This window comes from Serinus canaria, chromosome 2 (assembly GCF_022539315.1).
Source record: "Serinus canaria isolate serCan28SL12 chromosome 2, serCan2020, whole genome shotgun sequence".
Taxonomy (NCBI): domain Eukaryota; kingdom Metazoa; phylum Chordata; class Aves; order Passeriformes; family Fringillidae; genus Serinus; species Serinus canaria.
In genome coordinates this window covers 100,520,748-100,547,458 of record NC_066315.1, presented here as the reverse complement: position 1 = coordinate 100,547,458, position 26,711 = coordinate 100,520,748, and the positions used below count along the sequence as shown (strand labels likewise).

The 26,711-nt window shown below is 44.6% G+C and overlaps 1 protein-coding gene across 1 annotated transcript in view; it reads left to right on the top strand.

Annotated features, from left to right (window-relative positions):
- Nucleotides 1–1,595: 1,595 nt before the first annotated feature.
- The window catches only part of RAB31 (RAB31, member RAS oncogene family), a 61,372-nt gene continuing 36,256 nt past the window's right edge, over nucleotides 1,596–26,711 (top strand). The window contains exon 1 of the mRNA XM_009102055.4: nucleotides 1,596–1,697. Coding sequence (XP_009100303.1) covers nucleotides 1,659–1,697 — 39 coding nt within the window. The 5' untranslated portion in view covers nucleotides 1,596–1,658. The remainder of the gene's footprint in view (nucleotides 1,698–26,711) is intronic.

Here is a 26,711-nt window from a genome sequence, read left to right as displayed (position 1 = left end):
TCCTTGCAATATTCTTTACTGGTTGTCTAAAAAACCTGCTGTGTTTTGTTTCTCTGCTAAATTCTCCTAAAAATAAAAAAAAAGCTTAATTAAATCAAAAACATCTCTCTGATGAGCCTCTCCTTTGATCTCTCTCTTTTGATAATCTCTCTCCTGACAGGCTGTGAATACTCTGTTAGCAATACTTTGTGCTGTCCTCCACAGAGATAGCAACTGCTCTGCTCCAGGCATTTCCTTGGCCTAGGATTTGGGATCTCTGGAAGTGGGCAAACATCTCCATCCAGCCTACTGGTGTGAGTGCAGGGCTCTGTGTGGAACTAATTAGTGTTATAATGAATGCCACAACAGTTTATAGCCAGGAAGCATCTAATGACCTGGCAGTAATCTCACAATGACTAATCAAGATTTTCCACAAATCCCTTTAGCAATTTTACCTGATAAATTAGTGCAGAGGAAAAAAAAAAAAAAAAAGCAAGCGCCAAAATAAAACTGTAAGCAGAACAGAGAAGCTCTGATTTAAAATATCTGATGGATGATGCTCTTCTGCCTTCCTGGGGTTATTGTGGGCAATCCACCATAAATTCTAGAACCTTGGATACCAAGAGTAGAGTGGTTATGACTTCTTCATTGATTTCAGAGAACCAGCCTTAAGTTTATGAGCTTAACTTAAATTCAGTATGTGATGTGTGGGCTGCAACCCTACTACTAACCTGAGGTTGACTATTTTAATCCATTTGGGTGTGTATTACAGGGAATGGGTAAAAAATTGAGTTACTACTTTCAATTATTTCTGCACATAGCAGGAAAAGCTTAAAAAAAAAAAAAAAAAAGAAAAGAAAAAGAAGATGGATTCAGATGGTTCACAACCAGAGCAGTCCCCATCCCGTGCCTAGCCCAGCACATGGTGTGTAGGACTAAGCATATGGACAGCCCCCTGCAGGATGCAGTCTCTCACAGAGACTGTTTTTCTCACAACAGCAAATATTTACCGTGCAGTACAAGAAAGACAAGGAGTTCCAGGAGGGGGTCCAGCGAAGGGACACAAAGATTATTAGGGGTATGTAGTCTCTCTCTTATGAGGAGAGACTCTGGGCCTCAGAAAAGACTGAAGGAGATCTCATTAATACATATAAGTATCTCAAAGGTGGGTGCCAAGAGGATGGTGTCGGACTCTTTTAAATCGTTCCCAGTGACAGAATGAGGAGCAATGGTCATAAACTAAAACACAAGAAGTTTCACCTTTACATGAGGAAGAACTTCACACTGAGGGTGTCAGAGCGCTGGACCTCCATGTCTCTCTGGAGACATTCAAACCCCACCTGGTTGCGCTCCTGTGTAACCTGCTCCAGGTGATCCTGCCTTGGCAGGAGGGTTGGACCAGATGGTCTCCAGAGCTCCCTTCCATCTCTGACGATTCTGCGCTGTCCCCGCTCACCAGCCCGCGCCGGGGCTCAGCCCAGGGCACGGTGGCAGCCCCGGAGGGCTCCGTGCCCGCTCCCGACCGGCTCCGGCGACGCTGGGAGCGGGGGGCAGCAGCGAGGCGGGGCCGGGCGCATGTGACCGGCGGCGGGGGCGGCCCCGGCGGGGCTGGGCCGCCTCGGCGGGGCAGTGCGGAGCGGCGGCGCGCCGGGGATGCGGAGCGGCCGGGCCCCGGGCAGATGATGGCGATACGCGAGCTGAAAGTGTGTCTGCTTGGAGTGAGTAAGGGCGACCGGGGGGTCGCTTCCCCCTTTCTTTGCCTCCTCTCTCGCCTCGCAGGTGGGGGCTGTGGGTGCTGGGGTGCTCGCTAAGCCGGGGAACGCTTCCAGCCTCGCTGTCCCGCTTCCCGGGGGGCGCCGCGTCTGGCGGTCCCGGGCGGGGCGGGGGGGCTCGGCCGCGGAAAATTCCTCCACGCCGAAACTTGGCAGCCGCGCACCGGCCTCCGCGGGGCGGGGGGAGACTTTCCAGCTTGTTTTTGTCTTGTTTCTCAACTTTTTAAAAGTGAGAAGGGCGTAGCGGGCTGGGTGAGGCGGTGAGCGGCTCTCTTTTGGGGGTCTCCCCCAGCGCTCCCCCGGCCGCGGGGTTGCCGGCGCAGAGCCGATCCCCCCCGGCGGCGGTGGCCCCGTGGAGGTCTCCCTTTGGTGCCAGAGCCCCGAAGGTACCTGGTGGGGGGGTTTGCTGCCCACCCTGGGGGCTCGTCACAGGCGGCGGTGGCCTCGCCGAGCCCCGTTCCAGCGGTGGGGAGCCGCCCGGAGAAAAGCAGCGCTGCCCGTCCCGGGACGCTGTGTCTGGTGGCTCCTTCTCCCGGGGCTCCGTCCCGTCTCACCGATGTGCTGCTCGGTGCTTTGTTTAGTTCCTTGCCTGGCCCGATTCAGCAGCGCTTCTTTGACTCGACTTCTTACAGGAACGTCCTTTTTGCCATTCCCTTTTTTTTTTTTTTCTTCTTTCGCTTTTTTGGCGAACTCGCGCGTGCGTTTCACATCTGGAGCAGCAATGTGCTTAGCTCTGCACTTTGGCTGCGCCTGCCCCTCTCTGCCCGGCACCGAGGGAGCTTCCCGGCAAGATGTGCCCACCAAGCAAGCACAAGCAGCGCTGCAGAGCAGAACCACCTCTCCTGACAGTAACCAGCAGAGCATCACTACTCCAGTACACACGTTTCTTTTTAAAAGTCAAACCTCTCAAACTACCCGGTGCAAGTTCGGCTGCTTTTAGGCCCACCTCTCATAAGCACTCAGAGAAGCTGCATGAATGAAGGCTTTTTAGAGTGGGTTTGCTTTCATCCCATCCAAGTGAGTTGAAGATTTGAAAACCAAACACAAATAGACGCTCCAGTTCTTTCTGATTTGTGTTGACACTTAGCCCAGCAGGAGTGAGGACCTTGCCCTGGAGTAGTTCTTGCCAGGATGCAGTGCCAGGGCACTGGAGAGTTCAACCCAAAGTACTTGGCAGTGACCATTCCTCCTTTCTTGGTCAGAATTCCTGCCTTCAACTTTTAAAATGGCATAGTGACAAAAATAAATGTGGTTTGTACAAACATGAGGAGTCTGTGGTAGAATATGTGGATGTGTCTTTGCTTGTTTTCTTCTCCAGCAGAAAATGTTGTAATTTTATAGAGATTAAGCGTCTTGTGGTATGAGATTCCACATGTCCATAATTTATTGATGTTTTGTAACATTAAAACTTACTGGAGATTTTGTAAGGCAATTGTTTGATTTTTTTTTTTTTTAAGACAGGAAAAGAAACCTATAATGCAGCTCTGTGTTACTAAGAGTATGCAATTACTCCGTAGATTCATTAAAATGATGGGGTGGCAGTGGTAGCACTTAGGGAGATGTGTCTGTAGTTATAGTCACTTAGTAATTAGTGATATGCTCCCTCCATTTTAAGAGGGCATAGTCTTAGAAAACCTTCTACTTCTGATCACAGACATCTCATTTACCATGGGGATTGACACTGTTTTCCCAAAAGAGAGGAATCCTTCAGATGATGAATCTCCTCAAGAAGTTGACATTTCTAGAACAGGGAAACTCCATACCTGTCTGTGAACAAATGGAGGCATTAATTGTCTGATCTGCTTGAAAGCTAGATGGCAGTTCAAAAATACATTCTCAGATCTAGCAAAAGAAATCTTGACAGTTGTTTTTTTCAGTAGGTCCTGGAACTGGTTAATCTGCATTGTATGCCATAGATCCCTTGATAATCAGTCAAGTCTGGCATGTCTTGGTCCCAAGACAAGTTCTTATCCTTGTTAGAAATATGGATTAAATTGGTATGTAAACCCAAATCTCTCTCCACTTCTGAACACAGCCCTAGACTGCACCTCTGGATCAGACAGGAGGATCACAGTTTGGCTTCAGGCTGTGCAGAGGGTCTGGGCTTGGTCTGTTTCTGCCTATTCAGAATTTCCCAGTGGGAAAAAATGGCAGCTGGTGCAACGTTTGCAAAGGCAGCTTCTCCACAAGCTCTGGACCCATTTGGCTATAGAGGGTCTAAGTGGGAAGATGATGAAGAGGAATAGAGAAACCAGAGCTGTGGTCCACTCTGCCAGCCCTACAGGGCAGTGCAGTACTCCAGGGCCAGTGAGTGCCTGTAGCCATTGTACTAAAGATGGGGAGTAGGTTATTGGCTCCTGGATATAACCCCACATTGCCAGGAGGGAGCCTGGCCTCTAGTTTTTAGCATTAACCTAACAAAACAGGATTTGGGTGTCTGCATTTCATTTCTTCTTCCTCCAGAGAATCTTGGGGTTTTCAAAACTCTCTGTGGGTGTCACAGAAGTGATTTGGAGCAGCCAGGAGTAGTGCTCTACAAGATGATGGTTATGGGATTTGTAGCTGTTGGAGGAGACATCAGTGAGAGAAGGGCAAAGGGGAAATCTGGGGCAGCAGCAGGGTGGGAGTGAGTCAGTTTGGAAGGAAGGCTTTGTTGATTACAGAGCTCTCTGAGAAGGGATGGTTCCAGCTTGTCAGTGGGCGAGCAGGAGCAGGATGCCTGCCTAATTGTCCAGGGCCTGACAGCCACAGGTGTAGGAGCTACGGAGATGCAGTTGAACAGCTCTCTTTAGTATGCTGCCATGCAAGTGTCCTCAAGCCCGCTCCTAAACTACTTCCTCCAGTAAATTATTGCTGCTGGGCAGTGAGGTGGCTGCATGTGGAAGGTGTTCATCTTCGTGAGTGCAAATGCTTGAGCTCTGCTCCAAGTCCTGTCTTGTTAGCCCTGACTCTTCCTGCTCTCTCAATCCAGTTTATTTGTTCCTGTGTTAGATGCCCCATGCTTCTGGGCCTGAGCAGGTTTTAGCTGCAGCTCAGTCTGTGGGGTGAAATGAAGTGTAGCTCTCATTTGATTTGCATGGTGTTTCCATGTGGGCACCTAGTTGAGGGGCTGGAGGAGAGAGGAGTGAGTGTAGGGGAGCTGCTGTGTTCCTGAGCCGTGCTTCAGTGCTGAAATGTGGCTGGCTGTGCAGCTGCCAGCTTTCCTAATCTGTCTGTGGCTGCTGAGTGCCCTGTGCCTTAGCTCCCAACATTTTCTTTATGTGGGCAGGAGGAGTGATTTACAACTCCCTGCCAAATCCTGACATAATTGTGTGTGGCAACCGCAGAAGAGATTGCCAGGTTTACGACTAAGGCAAAGTTTCTTGTCTTTGTCACTTCCTGAGGAAATTTTGACAACTCTTCAGACTTTGGGAGGTGGTTTGCTGACTACCATCTAAAGTGACCTCCATTACTCCTTTCCTTCTGTTTTTGTTTATTGCATTTTTGTGTTGTGACTGTGCATCACAGGACCAAAGGAGGTAGGATTGGAAGAGGCTCATAGGTCATCCCTTGTCCCTAAAGCCCTTCTTATTCCTGACATATGTTTGTTTCCTCTGTCTTTAAAAGCACACAATCTTCTCCCTGGGGTTATGTCCCAGGGCTTATCTGCTTTTCCTGTAGAATTTTTTTCCTGAACATAGTGCCCACATCCCCCTAGCTGACTCTTTGTTTCTTCACCCTTCTGTTTGGGCCTCAGTTTTCTTGCTCATAAGAAGTCGCTTGCTGGCCTGCATTCTGTCAGCATGAAAATGCTGTCTGAAGCTGGCGAGCTGCATTTGTAAAAGGACTGACATTTCCTCTGTATCTATGATACAGATATATACACAGATCACTGGGAATCTTTTAGTTTGTGTCTGAAATGTTTGTCATAGTCAATGCTTCTATGGCCTACATGCCCCAGCACAAATAGGAAAGCTGCTGTTAAAAACAGAACAGCACCCCTGGCAGGGTTGAACCATTTAAGGAGCTTTCCTGTCACCAGGTATGTGCAAGGTGGCCTCCGTGGTCAAGTGAGCATCCTGCTGAGGACAGTAACACTGCACAGTGCAGAAGCCATGGGTGCATCAATAGCTGCAGTGTTGTAGCCTAAAACAGAGAGTAGAGCAAACAAAGGGGGTCATGAAAAGAGGAAGAATGTACTGATGAAGTAAATGTGTGCCTTCTATAGTTTTGTCCACAAAAGTGTCTTGTCTGAGAGAAGAACAGAGATTGCCAAGCAATTTTTTCCCCCATGTTAATGGTTCATCGTTACCTATTCATTCATTCTATTTTATTATGTAAACAAGTAGCTCTATCATGAGAAATTTTTGAGTTTGTGACCACATGGCTGTCTGTCTTGTGAAGTCACTGGTTTGATGTGTCCATCATTTCAGCCTTTCCAGCAAAGGAGCCCTTTGATCTGTATCTCTTTCCTAGCCAGTTATTGTAGTGAAACATTAAATTACAGGTAAAACTGAACAGTGATTTTAAGCCCATGGAGAACTGAAAGACAAGACACATGGTTAGCTGAACTGCATATACCTGATTTTCTTAGGAAATGTTTTTTCTTTGTATTCTTTGGTGAAGAATACTCTGAAATATGCACTTCATGTGAGCACACAGCACTTCCATTGCCCTGCTTTGCCAGTCAAAAGAAGCATATCTTGATACTAAAGGAGACTGGGACTGGTGATTTTGTTTTTATTGTGTTTGTCAATATTGCATAAAAATCCAGTTATGCACCAAGCAAGAAAGGCCTGTTCTCTTGTATCAATAAAAAAGTGTCTTTAGAAGCCTAAAGCAGCCTTTTCATATTATTTTATAAGACGTTTAAATGGCTACAATCAGATTTTTTGCAATATAGACATTAAATATGTAGGTAAAGAATTTCTCATAATTTGGAATTCAGGATTTCATGTTGATCTTGGCCGTATTTTGCTTTCCTAACATATCTACAAAGCTATTTTCTTGACTAATTTCTTCCAAAGGTATTGTATGGGATTGCTTGGAAGAGTAGACTGGAACATCCTTCTAGGAAAAGGCGGTTTGTGGAGGCCACACTCTGCTTTCATTTCCAGTGGCCCAACCAAACTGGATTTCTGAAGAAGCAGAAGGAGGAATTTGAGGCAGATTGTAGTTTCAGTAGCAGCAAAGCCTCAAAGGGGAAGCTTGTTGGTAATCATCCACTGGGTAGCAAAAGAGTACCCTGTGGTTGGTGCTTGCTGCTGCACTTTATGGGCTCCCATTTGTTGATGACCAGCTCTGAGCTCCCATCCCATGCTTGTAACTCACCTATTGAAGGAGTTCATGCAGTGACTATCACCCAGATATCATATGCAGGCTGTGGTTTTACTGTTTTTCAAATTCTCTTTATATTTAGATTTCCCCAGCCCCATGCTCTTTTTGATTTCTGGCCAAAAAATTGGGAAACTTCTTGGTTTACAGTAGTTCTGGAGAAAAACAAAAAAAAAAACCCCACATTCTTTCTTTCTGCCAAAATAAGGAAGTTGAATGGTGATAAGCTCAAATTTTTTCATATAGTTGATTGCAGTTTTAGCCCTACTCAGTGAAGTAATGCTGAGACAGACTATGTGAAGGAGGCAGGAACTTTGCATGCAAACAGTACATGGAGAAAAGAAAAACCCTCTCATTTCCATCAGGTGGTTCCTTTTAACTAGCTTTAGTTAAGCCATATTAAAAGAACTTTTTCAATTTGCATATAAGTATGTTTTCTGAAACTCTGGTTGATGGTAGGACTTGTTTCTAAGGTGATAATTTGATTTATTGCTAGGATGTGTTGCAGTTACAATGCAGTTGAGCTGCCCATGGGCAAAGGCCTTTGAGTCTGCAGGGCTTTTGCCTGTGGTGGTGTTTATAAATTACAGTGCTGGTGCATTTTGCTTGGGTTGGGTTGTGCCTGAGCTGGGTGCAGTGTGGGTGCTGCAGACTGCAAGTGCACATACAGGCTGGAGAGACCCATTCTTGACCTATTCTGTCTAAAATTTCTCAAGGTAATTGCTTGTTGAGAGAAGCATTTACAGGGAGGTTGGAGCCATAACTCTGCTGCTCTTGCTCTTTTACCTCCCTGCTGCTCCTTCTTGCAAATGCCACTTGTCCAGTCATCAGGGCTGCTAGACCCTCCCAGGAGTGCTATTAGTCATGGATTTCCTGGCCACATCTCTCTTCAGATAAGATCAGGACAGGCACTTTTTTTTTTCATTTCCTCTGCTGTGGGTTTGAAGGGAGAGGGGCACATTGAAGTGAACACTTCGAAGTGAACTGCTGTAGCAGGTTTGCACTGTTACAGAATGATGGAATGGTTTGAGGTGGAAGTGACCTTAAAGATCATCTGGTTCTAGCCCTGCTGCCATGGGCAGGGTCACCTTCCACTAGAGCAGGCTGCTGATGACCCACCTTCCCCACAGTTCAGGTGCTGCCTCAGAAAACTGAGGCAGGGCAAGGAGTTTCTTCTCAACTTTCTTTGGTGGCTCACCAGCGTCCACTGATGTGGGGGCTGGTTTTGGAGCTGTGGTCTCCATCAAAAGGTCTGGAGCTTCCTCTGCTCATATTTTTCTCAAGGTGTTTCTGGGGCCAGCCAAGTGCCCAACACATGCTTAGAGGTACCTTCCAGGAGGGCTGGGAAAAGAGATTGGAAGCTGGGTAGAGTTGGTCTACTCACAAGCTACCTACAGGTCTTCCCTCCATCCGGTGCTCATCACACCTATGGTTTAGGTCATCGTGCCAATGAGTTGGATCATCCCATGCCTTTTAGGGAGGGCAGAGCAAGCCTCCAGTGCTTTGCTCCTTGCCATGTCCCCCACCCCACTACCTCCTGACTATAGGCCAAGGGCAGCTGATGTGAATTTAACTCTGCAGAAGGTGTCTGGAGCTGCCATGGGACACGTGCTTCCAAAGTAAACCAAAATAAAAGATGTTTCTATTATTACAGGGTTGTTTTTCTTCTCACTACATACCTTGTAGAGGCTGGGTAGTGGTGTCAAGGTCAAGGTGAAAGGAAATTTTTAAAATTCCATCTCAGTTTGTAGGATGCCAGGAAAGGGACACATTTCAGTTTTCCTCTGAAACATATTGTAGACCCTTTCCGTGAATGCTCGCCGTTTTGAGCACCACTGCCAAAGGACAAATCCAAGCTTTAGAAAGCCAGCGGAGGTGGGTGGGAGGCCAGCTGGGAGCACAGCCTTGTGTAAGCACATGCCAGTGGTTGATTTACGGTCTCTGGACTTGCAGGGCTGTGCTGAAAGCTGAACAACAGGCAGTGGAACAAATGCTTTTTATTTTCGCTGGGATATTTTTAAACAGAAATGCTGGTTAGTGCATGGGGTTTATATTTTTTGCAGGCGAGGGTAGAGAAGTTATGGTTTTTCACTTTTTGTTTTGGCCAGAGTTTGTTCTTAATTGGGCAACATGTGGAAGTGCATGTGCATGAAATCCAGCCACTAAATACTTAGTGTCCCTGAGTTATTGTTTCCTCCTTTGTCAGCAGAGTGACAGGATGCTGCAGACGTCACTGGGTGTCCTGGTTGGACCCCTCAGGGGACTCTAGTCCCTGCAGGGGACTATAAAAAACTGTACATGGTAAATACCAGGCTCTTACAGGCATTCACCTACAGTTAGGAGCTCTCTGAAGCAGATTCTCCTTCCCTTTAAAGCCTGTATACAGAGCCAAAATGAGTTACTTAGATTCCTAAAGTGGGTTAATTCTGGAAAAAAAAAATTAAATTTGGGGCCCATTTAATTCTGCAGCAAACAAAACTTAAGTGTTTATAGGATCTCACGGTTCATCAGCAAAGCTGTGGTTATGGGGGGACAGAATGTGTCTGAAGTCACCTGCATCTCTTTCCATGCTCACTGATGACCTGTGGGGCCCAACTGGAATAGCTTTAACCTTCTCTATCTTATGCTTGTAATTGGCAACTGATAACTCATCTCCAGTACTGCTGTTGTGTCAATTCTCCAGATCTACCCATTTCTTTCTGTGAGGGAATTCAGTGACAAGAAAGAATCCTTAGGTCAACATCTGGTGTGTGCTAGCAGAGAGAAGCCACACTGGGAATCACTGGACTCAGAAAAGAGTGATCAAAATGAGCATTCCCTTGAATGTGGTCTGGTGTCACACCAAGGTTCAGCTTGACTCTTGAGACTTCAATTTTTAGGTACTTGATTTAAGGGGGTAAAAATGCATTACCGCTGTGTTCAATAGTTTAGGATTTAGAAGGATATTACAACTGAGATATTGGAGGTGTTGGTAAACATACAGTCACAGTTTTCATTTTGAGCATCTTCTACTATCCATGGAAGCAAATACTAATTTTGTTTGCTTTAGGTAGTCTCTGTTAATAAAAAACCCTCAAACCACAAAAAAAGTGAACCTCTCACGGACTGATACCCACCACTATAAGCCTTTAAGGGTGCACTTCCACTTTGGTGGATGAATCTCTCTGCTGATTAATTCCTGGAGGGGTTTAGGACATGAGAAAGGGAGTATGTTCTTTCTTGAATAGGAAGCCCATTATCTATCTTTTTTTTTTCCCTTTTCCTTTGCATGCTAAATATAAGTATTTAAGTGCCTATTTTAAGAATCATAATAGCAACACTTGAAATATACCTTCTTAAAGCCGATATGAGCAGGAAGCCTCCAACCACTTTTAGGCCACAAGTTATTCATGGTGCATAGTCCCTGCTGACTTCAACCTTTCCAATACTGTGTAGACAAGCTTCCTTTTAGGATATTAATTTTGTGAATGTGCTACAAACATGGGGGTTTTTTTGCTACATTATCCCTTACACAAGCAGTTTTCTTTTTTGAATGTTATTGCTCTTGTGGAAGATCCAAGGAAAGCTGAACTTCATTTTTGTCTTGGTTTCGTTAAATGTCAGTGAGGGAATTAAACCTTGTCTTTAAGTGTTATGACTCCAGCAGCAGAGTGTAGTTTATGGGAATAATCTTCAGAATTGATTGTTCTGTCTTAAACTGATGTGGGGTTTTTTTTCTGCCTTGGATATCTTTGTTTATTTTTTTCCTGCAGAGTGTGCTTGAAAAGAATAAATGCATGCCAGGGCATTAGACAGACAGTTGGAGCATGTTTTATGTGACAAAAATGGCAGTTGGATAAAACCAGATAACATAAATTTGATTGGAGATTATGTTACTGAAACCCTAATCTGAGTAGCATCCTTAAGCATATGTTTGATTCTGAGCATTAGGGCAATCCCCCTTCAGCAGAGTGTCAGGGTACATCCTTCAGCCTTTGCTGCATGGGCTAAATTGAATCCCATACTTAAAGCTCAGCATGTGCTTTAATGCACAGTTGAATGCACTGATGTGTGGAGAATAAGATAAAATGTTTAGGTAAATTAAATATTTGAGATTATACAGCTCATGAGTGATTCCTGTCATCTGACATTAAAGCCAGATAGAATAGCTGAGATCTGCCTATCTTGTGGCCAGGTTTGTCTTCTCCCTTAGGCTGGTGTGGAAAATGGCAGAGAGAAAGCCAACCTCTGACACCATAAATCCAAATTTAAAGAGATTGTCTGAAGGAGAGTGGTAGCCCCGCAGCCTAAAAAGTTCTTCAGGAATAGTTTATGACCAAAGAATGGTTTGGGTTGGAAGGGACCTTAAAGATCATCTCATTCCAGCCCTCCTGCCATGGGCAGGGACATGTTCCTGTAGACAGCGTTGCTCAGGGCCTTGAACCCTTCAAGGATGTGCAGATCAGTAGAAAAAGAGATGTAGAAGTTGGCATGGAGGAGATTCAGAAGAACAGAGAGTAATGGAGGAGGAGGAGGTGGAGTACTGAAACTGTGAGACCAAGACAGAACATGTGGGAGAAGTGTAGGGGGACTGGTGAGAGGGATTGAGGAACATAGAGGAGTAAAGTCAGGAGCAAGGGAAAGAGAAGCTGAGGATAATAAAGCAGAAAGTTAGAGCAAACCAACAAAAGGTGGTAGAAATAATAACCTGGGGTGAAAAAACCCTGCCAACCTCTCCCTTGGTTTTAGCCTTTAGTTTCCTTTTAAATTATTTTAAAACCCTGACTTTGTCTTAGAGCTGTTTCATTTGTGTTTCAAAAACCTTTGGGCAGTGGAGCCTGCAGAATTGTTGTTTGCATTGCTTTCAATTCAGATATGTCTCTCAACGAGTCGAAACCACTGTTCCAGATGTGACACAGAGCAGCTTTGGCAGGATCTCATTGGCCAGTTGATGTGCCTTCCTCAATCCCTGTGCCTGTTGTTCTGCCATGTCTGGGAGCTGTGGGAACTTCGGAGTTAGTTCCACGTAGTCCCAAACACTCAGGCTGTGACACTGGAAGTGTTTAGTATCCAGACAGTCTGTCTTGAGGGTGACTCCTCAGCACCTCCTGTGTGGCTTTTCCTACTCTGGAGGGAGAGATGAAATGCACTCCTTCTATCCCTTTGTCCTTTGAGGAGATGCCCTTAAATGTACTAAACTTCATGGTTTAACATTCCACTTGAAATGTTCCCAGTGTGTTTTCAGTTGAGATTTGCAAAGTCTGTACTTTGGTCATTTCTGGTTCCCAGATTTTGAGTGAAAATGAGAAAAAATGGCCAGCTGAATAAAAACTTCCTTCTGCAAGTCAGTTGTAAGTTAGATAGTGGTTTCCTAGTTATTTTTGTGATGGAGAGAAGAGGGTGCCTCAACAGTATGAGCAACAAAACCTGGTTTTCCTTAAGGGCCTTTCCCTAAAAAGTTGAATTTCATGGCACTGGTGTTACCAGCTTTTAGAAGTTGCTGCATTTCATTCCTGATGAAATCAGCAGGAGGTGAACACATTCAAGAAGTCAACTGCTTAAGGGCTACAGCCTTGCACTGATAATTTCTCCCATTTGTGAGCCTGTTCGGTGCAGATAGCTTTAGGTTTAGTAACTTCACAGCAGCACACAGTAAATCCACAGATAAAAAAACTCAGCCCTGGGTTTTATTATATCATGCTTGCTGTTATATCTTCTGTTTGCTTGCATGAGTGATAGAGGGGAAAGCACCAGGTGGGTCTTTATATGATGCTGTTTAAAAGAAGTGGTGATGTTTGCTGTCTTAGGAGAAACTTTACATCCAGACAACAGGTGGAATGAATATGAAATCATTACTAATTGAGGTTAATTAAACCTAACAGTTGGGTGAAACATTTCTTAACACAGATTTAGGTTTAGGCAAACTTTTGATTGTCCATTTCCCATCCGGTACATAAATTCAGGAAATGAAAACCTCCAATTTCAAGGATTTTAGGCCTCTCCTTCATGTTGCCACCAAATGTCCACATGGATGCATAGGGTCTACTTTGCAGTTAATTGTAAATAATAATAATAATAACAAATAATGGCAAATTTCAGACACTCTCAACTTGTCCCCTTCCCCTGATACCCCCTGCAGAAGAAACTTGTTTTATTGTGTCTGGAAAGTTGATGGAGGTGGCTTTCCGAAGACTGGCAAATTGTAAAAGCAGATTGCATAAAGAGGGTGGCCATAACAGCTGGGCAGCTGATAAAGGAGACCAGCTCACACCTTAGAGGCTGCTGATTTTGCAGGTTTCAGCTAAAAGGAGCTGACAATCAGTGGCAGAGTTTCTGGCAATAAATCCAGGTATGAAATCCTTAGTTCCCGTGTCCCACCCTTGTGGTGTTTCCTGACCCACTCAAGGCTGATGGTGTCCAGCTGCCTTTGGCCAGGAGAGACCAGTGGAAGAGTTATTTGCTTCTGGTTATTGGTAGGTGACATACCTGGTACCAGGACTCTGCTAATTTGGAGCAAAGATCCTTGGCCATGAGGCTGGTTCCTGTTTGTTAGAGGAAATGTGTGTTTTTATAGCTGCCCCCTGAAACTGCCTTCTTCCTCTCTCTCGCCTGTTGCTGCAAGGGAGAAGGGATTGGGCTTTCTTGTCTCCAGGACTGAAGTTTTCAACTAGTGTTTCAGTTGGAGCTCATCATTTATGTGGCTTTTTTCTTCCTTTCTGCTATGAAATGCAGTACAAGTTACAGGTGGGACAGTTACAAATTGGGATGAGTATGTCTGAACATTGAATTGAATAGCACTTACTGAGCGTGGTTGGAAAAATTTGAAGGTAATTGAGCCCTTTTACAGTTTTTCCAGGCAATTGCTGGACAGTTTTTATACTAGTGAAATAACAAGCTGAACACAAGAGCCATTTTGTCAAATGCAGTGGTTGATGGGCATATTGTTGCTTGTGTAAGAGCCACTGCCTTCATTTAATAAAAGAAAATGACTTGATACTTGTTGGCAATCTGCAATGTGAAATTACAGTGTTTGGATTAGATTGTCAATTCCAGACTGGTTGGAAGGTTTTTGATATCTTCTATGTTGGTACAGGAATAAAAATTATTTTGTTTTTGTATTTACTAGGTGGCACTAACGAGCCTGTATTTCTAAATGATGACCCCTAATGCTAGAATTTGACAGTGAAAAGAGGTAGGGTGTTGGAGTATGAACTGCAACTTGTATCAAACAGCAATTCAAGTCAAAGATTATCTCCTCATCATACCAGTATTTTGAAAGTTGCAGCTGTTACAGTATATGTGGGGAAGGTTCACTTAGGAAAAGAATTTGGTTTGGAAAGAACTACACAGAATTTTTTATCCCATTTTTTTGCTGGCAAATCGTACTTGAAAACAACAAGCATCAAGTCATTTTCTTTTATTAAATGAAGGCAGTGGCTCTTACACAAGCAACAATATGCCCATCAACATTTGTCAGGATGCTGTTGCTTAATGTGTTTACTTAACTGTGAAAACCTCAGGTTATTTATGCATGTTGTCTGAAAACTAAATTTAGTTTCTCTGAGTTTGCATTGCACAATGGTGATGAAAGATATTTAACCATATTGCTGTGCTGGTGTGTGTGCATGTGGCCAAGAGAGATAAAACCCCCGCAATCAACACTCATTATCACTGACAATGTGAGGTACAGTGACTTGTATGTTACTTCCCTTACCTAATTTTTCAACTGCAGGGACAATTATGAGGACTTCTAAGTAGATAGTATTCAAACACTTTTTACTGTATCTTTAAATAGGAATTTCTTTGCAGGAGGAGTAGTACATCAAGTGGATTTTTGTGACTCCATGTGTGTTTTGAGATAGAGCAGGTAGGAAAGGGATGTCAGCATGCAGATGTTAAAAAGTGTCCCAAATTTGTCTAGAAAATTAACTCTGACCATTGGAATTGCCAAAATCCAGGTATTACGATCAATAAAATTGCATAGGCATTGAAGCCATACCTGCAGTTTTAATTTATTTTAGCTTTATTTAGCTCCTCCCTGTTTGAGGTTTGACTTGCTGGAGCGATCTGTGAAGTTTATTTTTCGTTCCTGTGTTGTTGGTGTTGGGAGTGTGATCCATGGTAAACCAGGGCCCATTTCTCATCCTCACCTGCAAAATGAAATGGTCAGCATTGGAGAGGTTGTACTTAAGTGTCTGTGGTGGAGCTCAGATGGGAAATCAGCAAGCTGGCAGCAGGGAGATGTGATTAGGGTGACCTAGGGTGGTAGGAGAGCTCCTCAAACATGGTTTGAGGTCCCTGAGGGAAGCTGTGGCTGCTCCATCCCTGCAAGTGTGCAGGACCAGGCTGGATGGGACTTTGAGCAACTTGATCTAGTGGAAGGTGTCCCTGTCCATGGTAAGGGGGATGGAAATAGATGATCTTTAAGGTTCCTTTCATTCCCAAACCATTCTGTAATACACTTTCTTACCACTTGCAAGGCACCTGTCAGGGTGGGTTTAGTGGGTTTGTCTTCTGGTCTGTGTTATACCATGGTCAGGAGGATCCTCTGATCCAGTGGTCAGTAAAAGGCAATTAGGGGTGTGATTCTTGTGTGGAAGATACTGGCTCCATGAAGTCCCACAATTATGGTCTCCTAAAAATTAACCCAAAAATTTCCCCGCTGTGGCATACAACAGTGTTGATACTATGCAGGTTTGGGTGGGGTTTTTGTGGGGTTTTTCCTTTCTTTGTTCATTAATACAGTAAATTAATTGTGGGATGGAGCATTCCTTTGAAGCTGCCCTTGCCACATTCACACTACCCACTGTCCCACAGGGCTCCTCAAGGTGGTCCCAGCAGTGGGAGATGCCTGTGATTCCAAGGGAAGGTGCTCAGGCACTCTTCTTTCCCTCTCAGTCTGTCTCACCTTTCTAGTTCTCGCAAGTTCATCCTGCTGTCCTCTTTTGGCTTTTGGCTCCCAGCTCACTCGAGTCGAGCCAGTGTCCCTTCCTCCTCCGCTCCAAGTGGAGCCGGTTCCCTCCTCCCGCGGTCCCAGGAGTCACCAGGTGGTGCTGTTGCCCAGGGAAATGCCCTCCCGCGCTTTGCCCGCAGCCCAGCCCTTGCAGAGGGGCTCGGTGATGGAGCTCGCTTTGCTGGGCAGCTGTGGCAGGCACTGCCAGCGGGTTTGTTTCTTGCCGCGGGTTCAGTCTTGAGTCAGTTTTGATGGAAAGTTGTTTCCTGTGGCTTAATCAGCCAGTGCCTTGTTTGACAGTGAGGTCCCCCAAAGGCTGGACTGCTTCAGCACAGTTTGTGACCACCCTGTTGTACTCAAAAGCTGCTTCACTGTAGTGTGGAGCATAAGCAAGTCTCATTAGGGGTGTCCTCAGGCTTTGTACTGTTGGGTCCCCCGTGCAATCCAGTGGGAGGGATTTTTGCTCATTCATTGGCATGTGCTGCTTGTCCAAAGGAGATCTGTGTGTGTGAGAGACCCTTCAGAGGTGCTCCTCTTCTTTCTCCTTTCATCCTCTCATCTTATTAAACAGCCAGACTGATACCACCTTGTTTGCAGCTGGTTTTATAGAGACCATGCTCCTAGTTGAAACTGTGGAGGTAGTTCAAAACATGGAGTTGAGCATCTTAAATGAATAGCCAGTGCCCCCAAAAGCCACAATTTGAGCTGAAGGAATGCAAATAAACACCAAGTTCCTTCTTCGTTTTCACCAGGCTAAGCAATTCTCTCTCCACAGCCGCCCATACCACATGCTGACAAGGGCATAAGAAATTGATTGAGATTCTGCTCTTTGATTTCAATTTAAAATCCTGCATTTCTCTTGGCAGTTCAGCTGCTGTTCTGAATTTGATAACTTGTGTGCAAAGGGGAAAGAAAGGTGTAAGAAAAGACACAGAGAATTAGCTGGAAATTTGATGTGGGGAAGCAGTTTCTAAATAATATTAGCAACAATCAAAGGCTGTTATCTTTGCTGTCCACGCTCATGGTGGCACACCACTGTGGTTAGCTTGCTCTTTGTAAGATAGTAAGATGCAGTGATTAAGCATAAGTAATGGAATTGGATTATGGATTTGGGTTTTGGGTTGGTTTTTGTTTGTTTGGTTGTTTTTTTACTAGAGTAGGTGAGCTCTAAAAAGTGTGAAGCAGAGGTAGGTTGGCTGCAGTGTTAATTTTAATCCTGAAGAATAGGTCTGTTTTCCCTTTCCCTCCACAGCCCCCTTTCTCATAAATCAGGATTGCTTTATATTCCTGTGTCAGCTTCATAGACAAAAGAGTTGGCAGGTTGTGGAAGAGCAGCAGGATTTGTAAGTCCTGGAAGAGAAAATGTGCAGCAGACACATGGAATACTTTGTGGGGGCAATGAGTATCTCTCCAGGGTGGGGCATGAACAGATCAAGAGCAGCCCTGCTGAGAGGGACCTGAGGATTCTGCTGGATAAGAGGCTGGACATGAGCTGTCAGTGTGAGCTTGCAGCCCAGAAGGTCAAACACATCCTGGGCTGCATCAAAAGCAGCATGGCCAGCAGGGCAAGGGAAGGGATTCTGCCCCTCTGCTCTGGTGAGAGCCCACCTGCAGTGCTGCATCCAGCTCTGGGCTCCTCAGCACAGCAAGGACATGGATGTGTTGGAGAGAGTCCAGAGGAGGCCACCAAGATGATTGGAGGGATGGAGCATCTCTCTAGTGCAACAAAAGGCTGAGAGAACTGGAATTGTTCAGCCAAGAGAAGAGAAGGCTTCGGGGTGATCTAATTGTGGCCTTCCAGTACCTGAAGGGAGCCCACAAGAAAGATGGAGAGGGACATTTTATCATGTGTAAGTGGCAGGACAAGGATGAATGGATTCAAACAAAAAGATAGTAGGTTTGGATTAGATATTAGGAGGAAGTTTTCTGCTGTGTGGGTGGTGAGGCACTGGAAGAGGTTGCCCAGAGCTGTGGATGCCCCATCCCTGAAAGTGTTCAAGGCCAGGCTGGATGGAGCACTGAGCAACCTGGTGTATTGAAAGATATCCCTGCCCATGTAGGTGGGTTGGAGGTAGATGATCTTTAAGGTCCCTTTCTATGATTCTGTGATTCTTAAGGCTGCAGCTGTGATTCTCCATGCATCAACCCAGCGTGAAGAGCTTGGGATTGGAGCCCTAGTGATGATAGCAGAATAATGCCAATTATCTTGAAAACACTCTAGGAAAGACTTTGGTTTAATATAATATTACATGCATGGATATATCAATGTCTCTGGCAAAGTGAATTTTTGCTAGCATTAGCTACAATATAGAATTATCTGCTCTTCAATCTCTCTTATCTCTGGCCAGGCACATCACTTTGGTAGGATGACAAAGTGCTTTTGGCCATCAGTGCTTGATTTTGTACTTTATGGTATGGTGTTGCTTGTGATCTTTGGGTATGTCTTTGACAAAAGTAGGTAGTTGGAGAGATTGTAATTAATATTGCAGTCTGTGAGTGAGGGAGGGATGGAAACACTCTTTTTTATCTCGAAGAGAGGAAAGGGATGTAGTAAAATATTAAAGAAAGTGTAGTTGAATCTTGGGCATTAGATGTTTTTGTTGTCTCTGGAAGATGACTGGGCTGGGATCTGATGGAGAGCAAGGGGCCTGTGACTACAAAGAGGCTTGCTAACTCCAAAGAAGCCTACAGGTACCAGGACCAGTAGGACTGCATTCTCTGGCTCCAGGTATTGCAGATACTGGAGCAGCTATGCAGGCCTGAGTTTAATTCCACAGGAAGATGTGTGCAGGATGTGTGTGGAAGGAAACCACATGCTGAATAATCACACTGGTGAGGGTGCCAAAAGTGGTAATGCAGCAGGCATTTGGCTTTGGGGACTGCTTGGGAACAGAGATGGACAGGGCTGTAGACTCCCTTCAGCTCTGAGGTGAAGCAGATGGTCAGTCACTGTCCATGTTTTGCCAACGGATGTGGACTGAAGGAAAACAAACCTAGAAAAGGGATCAGATGATGTTTTCCATTCAGAGATGGAGTGGGTTTCCATGGCAAGGCTTGGTAGTGGCATGGGGGATGGGGTTGCAGGGGTGGCTTCTGTGAGCAGCTGCCAGAAGCTTCCCTGATGTCCTACAGAGCCAATGCCAGCTGGCTCCAGGGTGGACCCACCACTGGCCAAGGCTGAGCCCATCAGTGATGGTGGTACTGACTCTGGGCTAACATGGTCAAGAAATGGGAAAAACTACTGCACAAGAGCAGATAATAGGTGAGAGCAACAACCCTGCAGACACCAGGGTCAGTGGGGAGGGAGAGGGACAAGGTGCTCCAGGCTCCTGGGCAGAGATTCCCCTGGAGCCTGCAGGCAGACCATGGTGAGGCAGCTGGGCCCCTTCAGCCCATGGAGGTCCATCCTCCTGCAGCCCGTGGATGGGACCATTTTGGAAAAGGGAAACTGTGACCACATGGAAAATTAATGCAGGAGGATGCTACTGCCAGGACCTGTGGGCCCATGAAAAGAGGAGCCCACACTGGAATAACTTTGCTGGCCCATCTTGTGGCTCCATGGAGGACCCACACTGGAGCTGTCTGTGCCTGAAGGATTGCCCCCCATGGAAGAGACTGTGCTGGAGCACTTTGGGAAGAACTGCACCCCATGGGAAGGACTCACATGTAAGCAGAATGTGGGGAGTCTTCCTCCTCAGGGGGAGTGAGAGGCAGAGACAATGCTCTGGTGAGGAGCAGGTAGAAAAATTGGAGTAAAGTTAAGCCCAGGAAAAAGGGAAGGGTGTAGGGGAGGTGTTTTAAGATTTAGTTTTTTTCATCATCCTTCTTTGATTTGATTGGCAATAAATTAAATTAATTTCCCCATTTCAAGTCTGTTTTGCCCATGGCAGTAGTTGGTGAGTGATCTCTCCCTGTCCTTACTTCAACCCATAGGTTTTTTGTTATATTTTTCTCCCTTGCCCAGCTGAGGGAGTGCTAGGATGACTTTGGTGGGCACCTGATTTCCAAGCAGCATCAGCCCACCACAGGAGGCCAGATACATTAAGCCCTGACTGGCAAATGTTTTTCTGTTTTAAAACAGCCAGTAGAAACGTACAGGTGGTATTGAAGATGCAGATAAATACCAAACAAATAAACTCAGTTCCTGACTACCTCTTAAAGAACTCAAATAGCTCTTTGTTACTGTACTGTCTGAATGCTTTAGAACTAGCACTGTTTTACATCCCCATAATGCTGTTGCAAGGCAAAACCAAATAAGTATTTTCATATAGCAGCTAGTGAGCTGAGAACAATAGAGCCAAGAATTACTGTGCCAAATGCAGTCCTTGCAGCACTAGGAGGAGGGATTGCATGCTGATATAACAGGACTGACCTGATTGTGGGTAGAAAGAGTGCTGCACTTTTGTGTGTAGAGGGAATTAATATAAATCTAATGTGCTCCACAGGAAAAAGTCTGATTCTGTAGCTAATTTTTGCTCTGCAACAGCAATGTTGGCCAGAAAGGAATTAGAAATGATGTGTAGGGTTTTTTACTGTGTGGAAGTTGGCATAGGTCATCCTAACTTAGTGAGAGTAATGTACCAACTGACTTAAAAGACGCCTTTATTATCATATATTATGAGTTTAAAGAAGGGAATCCAACAAAGGGAAATGCAAATAGGGATTTTTGTGTGAAGTTCACACAGGGACAGAGGATCAGAAGAACTGTGTTGATTCCTACTGAAGTGAGACACTGCAGAATCCAGCCAGGGTAAACCCACCAGAGAAGGCCAGTGGTGGCCATCCTCCCTCTCAAAACAGAGTTGCAGTGAGATCCATGTGTTTGTGGGGGGATCGTGGGCAGCTGGGTTCCAACATTCAGTGTGAGTGTTGTTCATTTGGCAAGTACCCTTCACTCAGGAAAGTGCATGACAGCAAAATTACACTTCTGGGAGCCAACTCTGGTCCTAGTTCTTCCCCTTCAAAAATTTGCTTTGCAGATGAGTATCTCCCAGATCTTTGCAGAAATTCCTTGAAGATCACTGGTGGTATACAGCTGCAAAATTTTAATTTGGAATTTACTGAAGTCATTAGTGTCCTGGATGAGATGCCTGTATTTTGACCATGGAATTGAGGCTTCTGAGCACCTGTACCTGCAACCTGCATCCCTTTGGTTCAGGCTGAAGCCTCAGGCAGTTTTGTCTTGGTGAAGCAGTTGAGGGCCAGCGTGTGAGTCTAAGAGCTGCTCTTGTATTTTCATCTGTGCAGTTATGCAGTGATAGCTTTGCCCACTTGATACATCTTGCAGATGGAAAAACTGAATAAAGGCAGGAAGCTTTTTTTTTTTTTTTTTTCCTTCTTCTTCTTCCTAGACACCACTCCAGAGTGCATGGCTTCATTTTCCCTGGGACAAGCCTGACATTTGGCAGATTCAGTTCAGTCCCAGGGGTGTCTCTGAACCTTGGTCTCCTGCAAGGTATTTTTCCTAACAGCAGTGTTTTCAGACAACTGAAAGTGATACCCAAACACAGGGAAGGGTGAAGGATGGGTTTAAGGATAGCAAAAAGTTTATTGGGCAGAGTAATTCTTGGATTAAAATACTGCCCTTGGAAACTGCGATCAGGAATCTGTTGTGCATAACTCTTCCTTGTATGCTCATAGAGTTGATAAAAATCCAAAGGCGGTTTCAGATGCTCTTCAAGCTGCCTGTCACAGCCTTCCAGAGCAGCTGTAAGTGGATTAGTAAGACATGGAAAGTATTGCAATGCTACCTGCATTTCATCAGCAGAGTAATGATTAAAATGTTGAAGGCGGGCACAGAAGACTAAGGCAGGCTGCAAATTGCAAAGCTTTAATTTATTTTTCAGCTTGTTGCTTTTTTACCTCCGCTGGAATTTAGAAGAGAGCCATAATCCTGTGCTCAGCCTTACTGTGTCACATGCCTTTGGGTTAAGAACTGGCAACCCTGAAAGCATTCAAAATGCAGGTTGAGTGTCTCAGTGCTGCATGCCAGACCGTGCCCGAGGAGTGGCATTCCTCCTGGACACCAGGCTTGACCAGAGCTGAGCTTACATTTCTGCTAAAGCCCAGTGATACTTTACAGCCCAGGCCTTGCAATTTGTTTGATGATAGCTAATGAAATGCAAACCATTTAGCAGCTCTGAGATGCGATTACACTGCTGTGAATTTTCAGATTCCATCAAAGTCCTGCTGAGGGTAATGGGAATGGGCCAGGGTGATTCAACTGTAAATCAAAAACGAAAGCGTGGCCAATTCTGGCAGTGGAAAGAAGAGCTGTTCAAATGTGCAGAAGCTGATTTGCCAAGTCAAAACCAGCTGTGCTTTACCGAGCTACTGGAATGAATGGTCTCTCTGCATTTGTATTTTTTTTGTGACTCAGTGATCATTTTTCTTCCCCTAAAGTTTAAATTCTGTCTTTCTACCTCAGGTTTGCCTGGCCAGTCGCAAAGGTTTTCACTGCCTGTTTTTGGTATATAAAACACTAAATACATTGTTAATAAAGGACGGTTTTCTCCTTTTTGGTAACTTCATACCAATTCAAGTGTTTTCATCTGTACATTTTTAATGCTTCAACAGTGAAAGCTCTGCTTGGAACAAGACAAGGACCTCTCCTTCTCTGCACCAGCACTGGCAGGAATCAAATCAGTGTTACAAAAGTGGAATTTAACTTGGGAAATCTTGAGCATAAACTGGCTCCTCTGTTATTTTCAGTTAGGGATGAATCAGCCAAGAGTGTCTGGTGGTGTGAATATGTAACTGGGAGCCAGGAATTGTTTCTCTTAACAATGAGGAGCAGCCAGCTTCCTCTCTGAGCAGATCCTCTCCTTCCCACCCAGAAGAGTGGGACAGCTTTTTGACTGCACCCCAGTTCTGTGTATTTCATCAAGCCTGGGTTTTTTTGTTGTTGTTGTTTTTTATTTTGTTTTGATTTTGGCTTTTTTTTTTTTTCTCTCTGAAGGTAGACAGAAGGTGCTGTTATCTCACTGGATGGTACACTGAAAGAATTGTTAAAGACAAATTTGACCACAGATGTTTCTGGTGCATGCACTTAATTGCACTCCTTGATGCTAACCAGTCTGGAGAAAGCTTCAGAACAGCTTGCTGGTAGCCTCTGGTACTGCTCTCTGGCTGAAACCCTGAGTTCCATCAGTGTGAGCAGCTTTGTAATTACAGCTCCATACCTGATGAAAAAGCTTTGCCATGAGAGGCTTCCTGGGGGTTACCCTAAATTAACCCTGACTGCATTGGTTGTGCTCTTTTCTCTTGATCAGGGATCCTCAGAGGAAGGGTTCAGCCACCAAATGCTTGTGGTGCCTTTGCTCAAGTTAGGGTGGTTGGCTGCTCAGCTTTTGGGGAGCCTGGCACAAATGGGCTCTGAGGAGCAGATGTATTCCTGCTGTGAGGTGCAGGGAAGTCCTGCTGAATTTGATGAAAGCCACATGAGCTGTGGGATCAGCTTCTGGCATGTGGGAAAGGATAAAGACTTGTCAGGTCCAAATGTTTTTCATATTGTTACTGAAATAACATCTTCTTTGCCTGGGGATTTTTGAGCACTTAGTATTTATACCCTCCAGGTTGCTAGGGCTCATTCTTCTTTTGATCTGTAAGACTAACTCATGTTAAACCCTGTCAGATTTAATGAGACCTGGCCTATAGCTGATGTCTCAGTGACTCTTAGTTATTGTGAGGAATGTTTTGAAGGGACAGGCATTTTTGATTTTTAAACATTTTTACAAATTCACATTGTAAATTTGATTGAATCCTGGCTTTGTCCAAGTTGATGAGAAAACTTCCTTCCGAAGGAGCTGTGTGTGGGATCCCTGTTTATAGAGAGGTCAGTTTTCCATTGCTTCTTAATGCAGATTTTTGTGGTGCCTGTCTCCAGGGTGTCTCAACCTTCCTTTAAAGCTGAAATGGGAAGTCAGTCATGAGATCTGTGGTGGTTACAAGCCAGATGTTCTTTTTTTTTCTTTTTTTGTCCTTACTTTGCAAGTAGAAGGACAGAAGGCAGTTTCTTCAGTGGGTTCATTCTTAGGGTGCCCATTTCCTCGTGTGAAGTGCTGCCTAGTGTTCTTGTTTTGTTTGTATTTTCAAAATCCTAGAGTCATTAAGGATTTTGTATGGTTTATCTAATTTTACACACACTTAGGAAGCCCTATGTGTTAACATAGCAGAGAAAGACTCTGCACAGTCGAGACTAAAAAAGCTCTTGCAGCAGTGTGCATGATTATAGGGCTGGTCTTTAGTCATCAGTCATGATATGTGTGGATTTTTTTTGTGAATCCAACATTTATTCCATTTCAGATGTAAAAAAAAAAAATTATCTTAAGAGATTAGTTTACTCAGCACAATAGGGCTTGACCCTCAATCTGTTAAAAGCTATTATGATATCAAGGCTACAGACTAACAGCCTAATCAGGGATGTGTTTACAGGATACTATAGCTTCCTCCAGTTTGGAAAGTGCTTGGAGGACCAAGCCCTATGTGCAAAGATATAAATGAGACATCCAGATTTAAATTAAAGTACTCAATTTCTGTGCATTAGCTTTTTCTGCTGGGATAAATGTGTTTGGAACAATAGACAGAGGAATATTCCAAATGCCTATTTGTAATGGGAAAACTGTTTTCTTTTTTTATATACTGCTCATATTTTTTCCTGCTTTCTTTTTTTTTATCTCCCTGTAAGCTGCTGCAAATCAGCCAGAAGCAGCTCAGTTGTTGCTTGCTTGCAAATGAGTTGCCAGCATCCTGTAATGCTGCTAGCTTGAAATACGGTCTCATCTCCTTTACAGCAGTGAGAGCCAAGGAGAGCCAAGTGGGGTGGTTCCCTGGGAGCAGGAGTGTGGGTGGAATGCCACTGTTTTCTGTGCCATTCTGCTCTCCATTCTGGTGCTATTAAAATCCTCACACCTAAATCTGCTTGTAAGGGATTTTGGAAGAACAGAGGATGTGTTTTCTGGGGTTAAAGGGTAAAAATCTGGAATTAGTTGTGCTTACATTGGTTCCTTGTATTTATCAGAAACATCTGATACAGTTTCACATTTTTGAATCCATTTTGCTGACCAGAGGACATTCTGAAGCTGGAGCTACTTTTTCTGGCAAGCGAATAGTGGCTCACTGAGTGTGAATTACATTTCTGCTTCTTTCCTTCCTCCCTACCCCACCCACTTTGCTTATCTTGCTACAGTGTGGTTTATAACTAATATTTTGTAAGTGTGCTAGGAGGCTTATGCAGAAGAAAAAGAATAAAGGGAAACCTGTAGTTGGTTCCTTGAGCCATTCGTGAACACCTTGATTCGCAATAATTATTTTATATTAACTCATTTCTTGCCACTTCTTTCCTGGGCTGGTATGCTCTTGATCGTGATGAGTCAATGACTGTAGTGCTGAAGCCTTTGGGTTTCCTGTGAATGAGGACTTTTCCAAAGAATTGCAGGATCTGTTCCTTGAAGTGCAACGTAACTCCCGAGGGCATGTTCTCAGTTTCTGAAACTTATCCAATGCACTCTGCTCAGTGCCGCCGTGGCCTTTTGCACAAGCCAAGATGTTATACCTTTGTGTATGTTTGATGTTATATGTACACCAACATCAGGTAAAACAAAACAGGAAAACAGATTAGAAGGTGGAAAACAAAACAGAAAAACAGATTAGAGGACTGGAAAAATAAATCTTCTGTATGCCTGAATGTTACCCAGGCGAGTTGCTTGATAAATCTGCTATAATCCTTTGAAGAAAAAAGAACAAAACAAGGCAGATCATCCCCATCAGATGTTAGAAAAATAGTTTTGTGTAGAGAAAGACCATATAGTAAAGTACAAAGCAGATGGTTGCAGGAAAGGTTTATACAGCCTTAGCAAGGAGGTTCAGTATCAATGCACTGCTGAGAAAAAAAAGTTTTTTTCTTCTTCTTTGAAGCAACAACTATGCTTTTCTTGCCTTTTGTGAGAGACTTCAAAGATAGTTCCCTGTTGTCGGTAAAAGTTAAGGTCTCTGTAGCTGTTTTCATGATGTTGTATGATGTTCACATGCCATGATTTGCTTTGCTTTCAGGCAGGTGAATATCTTGACTGATGGGTGTCAGTACTGTTTTCAGTAACATGGACTGAACACTGTTGAAGTAGTTTTAAATCCCATGATGGATTATCACTGCCTTAAGTAGGAAGCTTTTTCTATTTTACTTCCTTCCCCTCTGTGCTCTAATTATACTCTGGTAGATGGTGGTTTGCATCCTGCAGGCAACAAAAGGGAAGCTGGGAGTGCTTGTTTCAACTGAACCCCCCTGGTGCAATAAAGTGCCTGGCTCCTGGAAAGCACCAGCCACTGGCTGCAGCAGTGCTCGTCCTAGAAACAGGTTCACTCGTGGTCCAAGTCCATTGGTTTCACTCCAGTTACTCGAGGGGGATCTTTAGCCCTCTTAGTAGTGCAAGCAATCCCAGGGGCAAAGTGTGAGAACGCCTTGAAGCTTCTGGAGGGCTGTTGGTGTGCCTGGCATATGCCTAAGTTTGACTGAGCTCACTGTGAGATGTGAAAGCAGTAGAAACTTTGAAAGGTCCTTTTAACGTTATCATGAAACATTAGTAAGAGCCACGAACTGAAAGATGAAGAGGTTCCAGGAAAATGAGCTAAGCTTTAATCCATGCTTGTGGATGTCACGTCCCTGCCAGAGACCCTGGCTCCTCTTGTAATTGCAGTTGCCATTCTGAGTGACTTGTCAG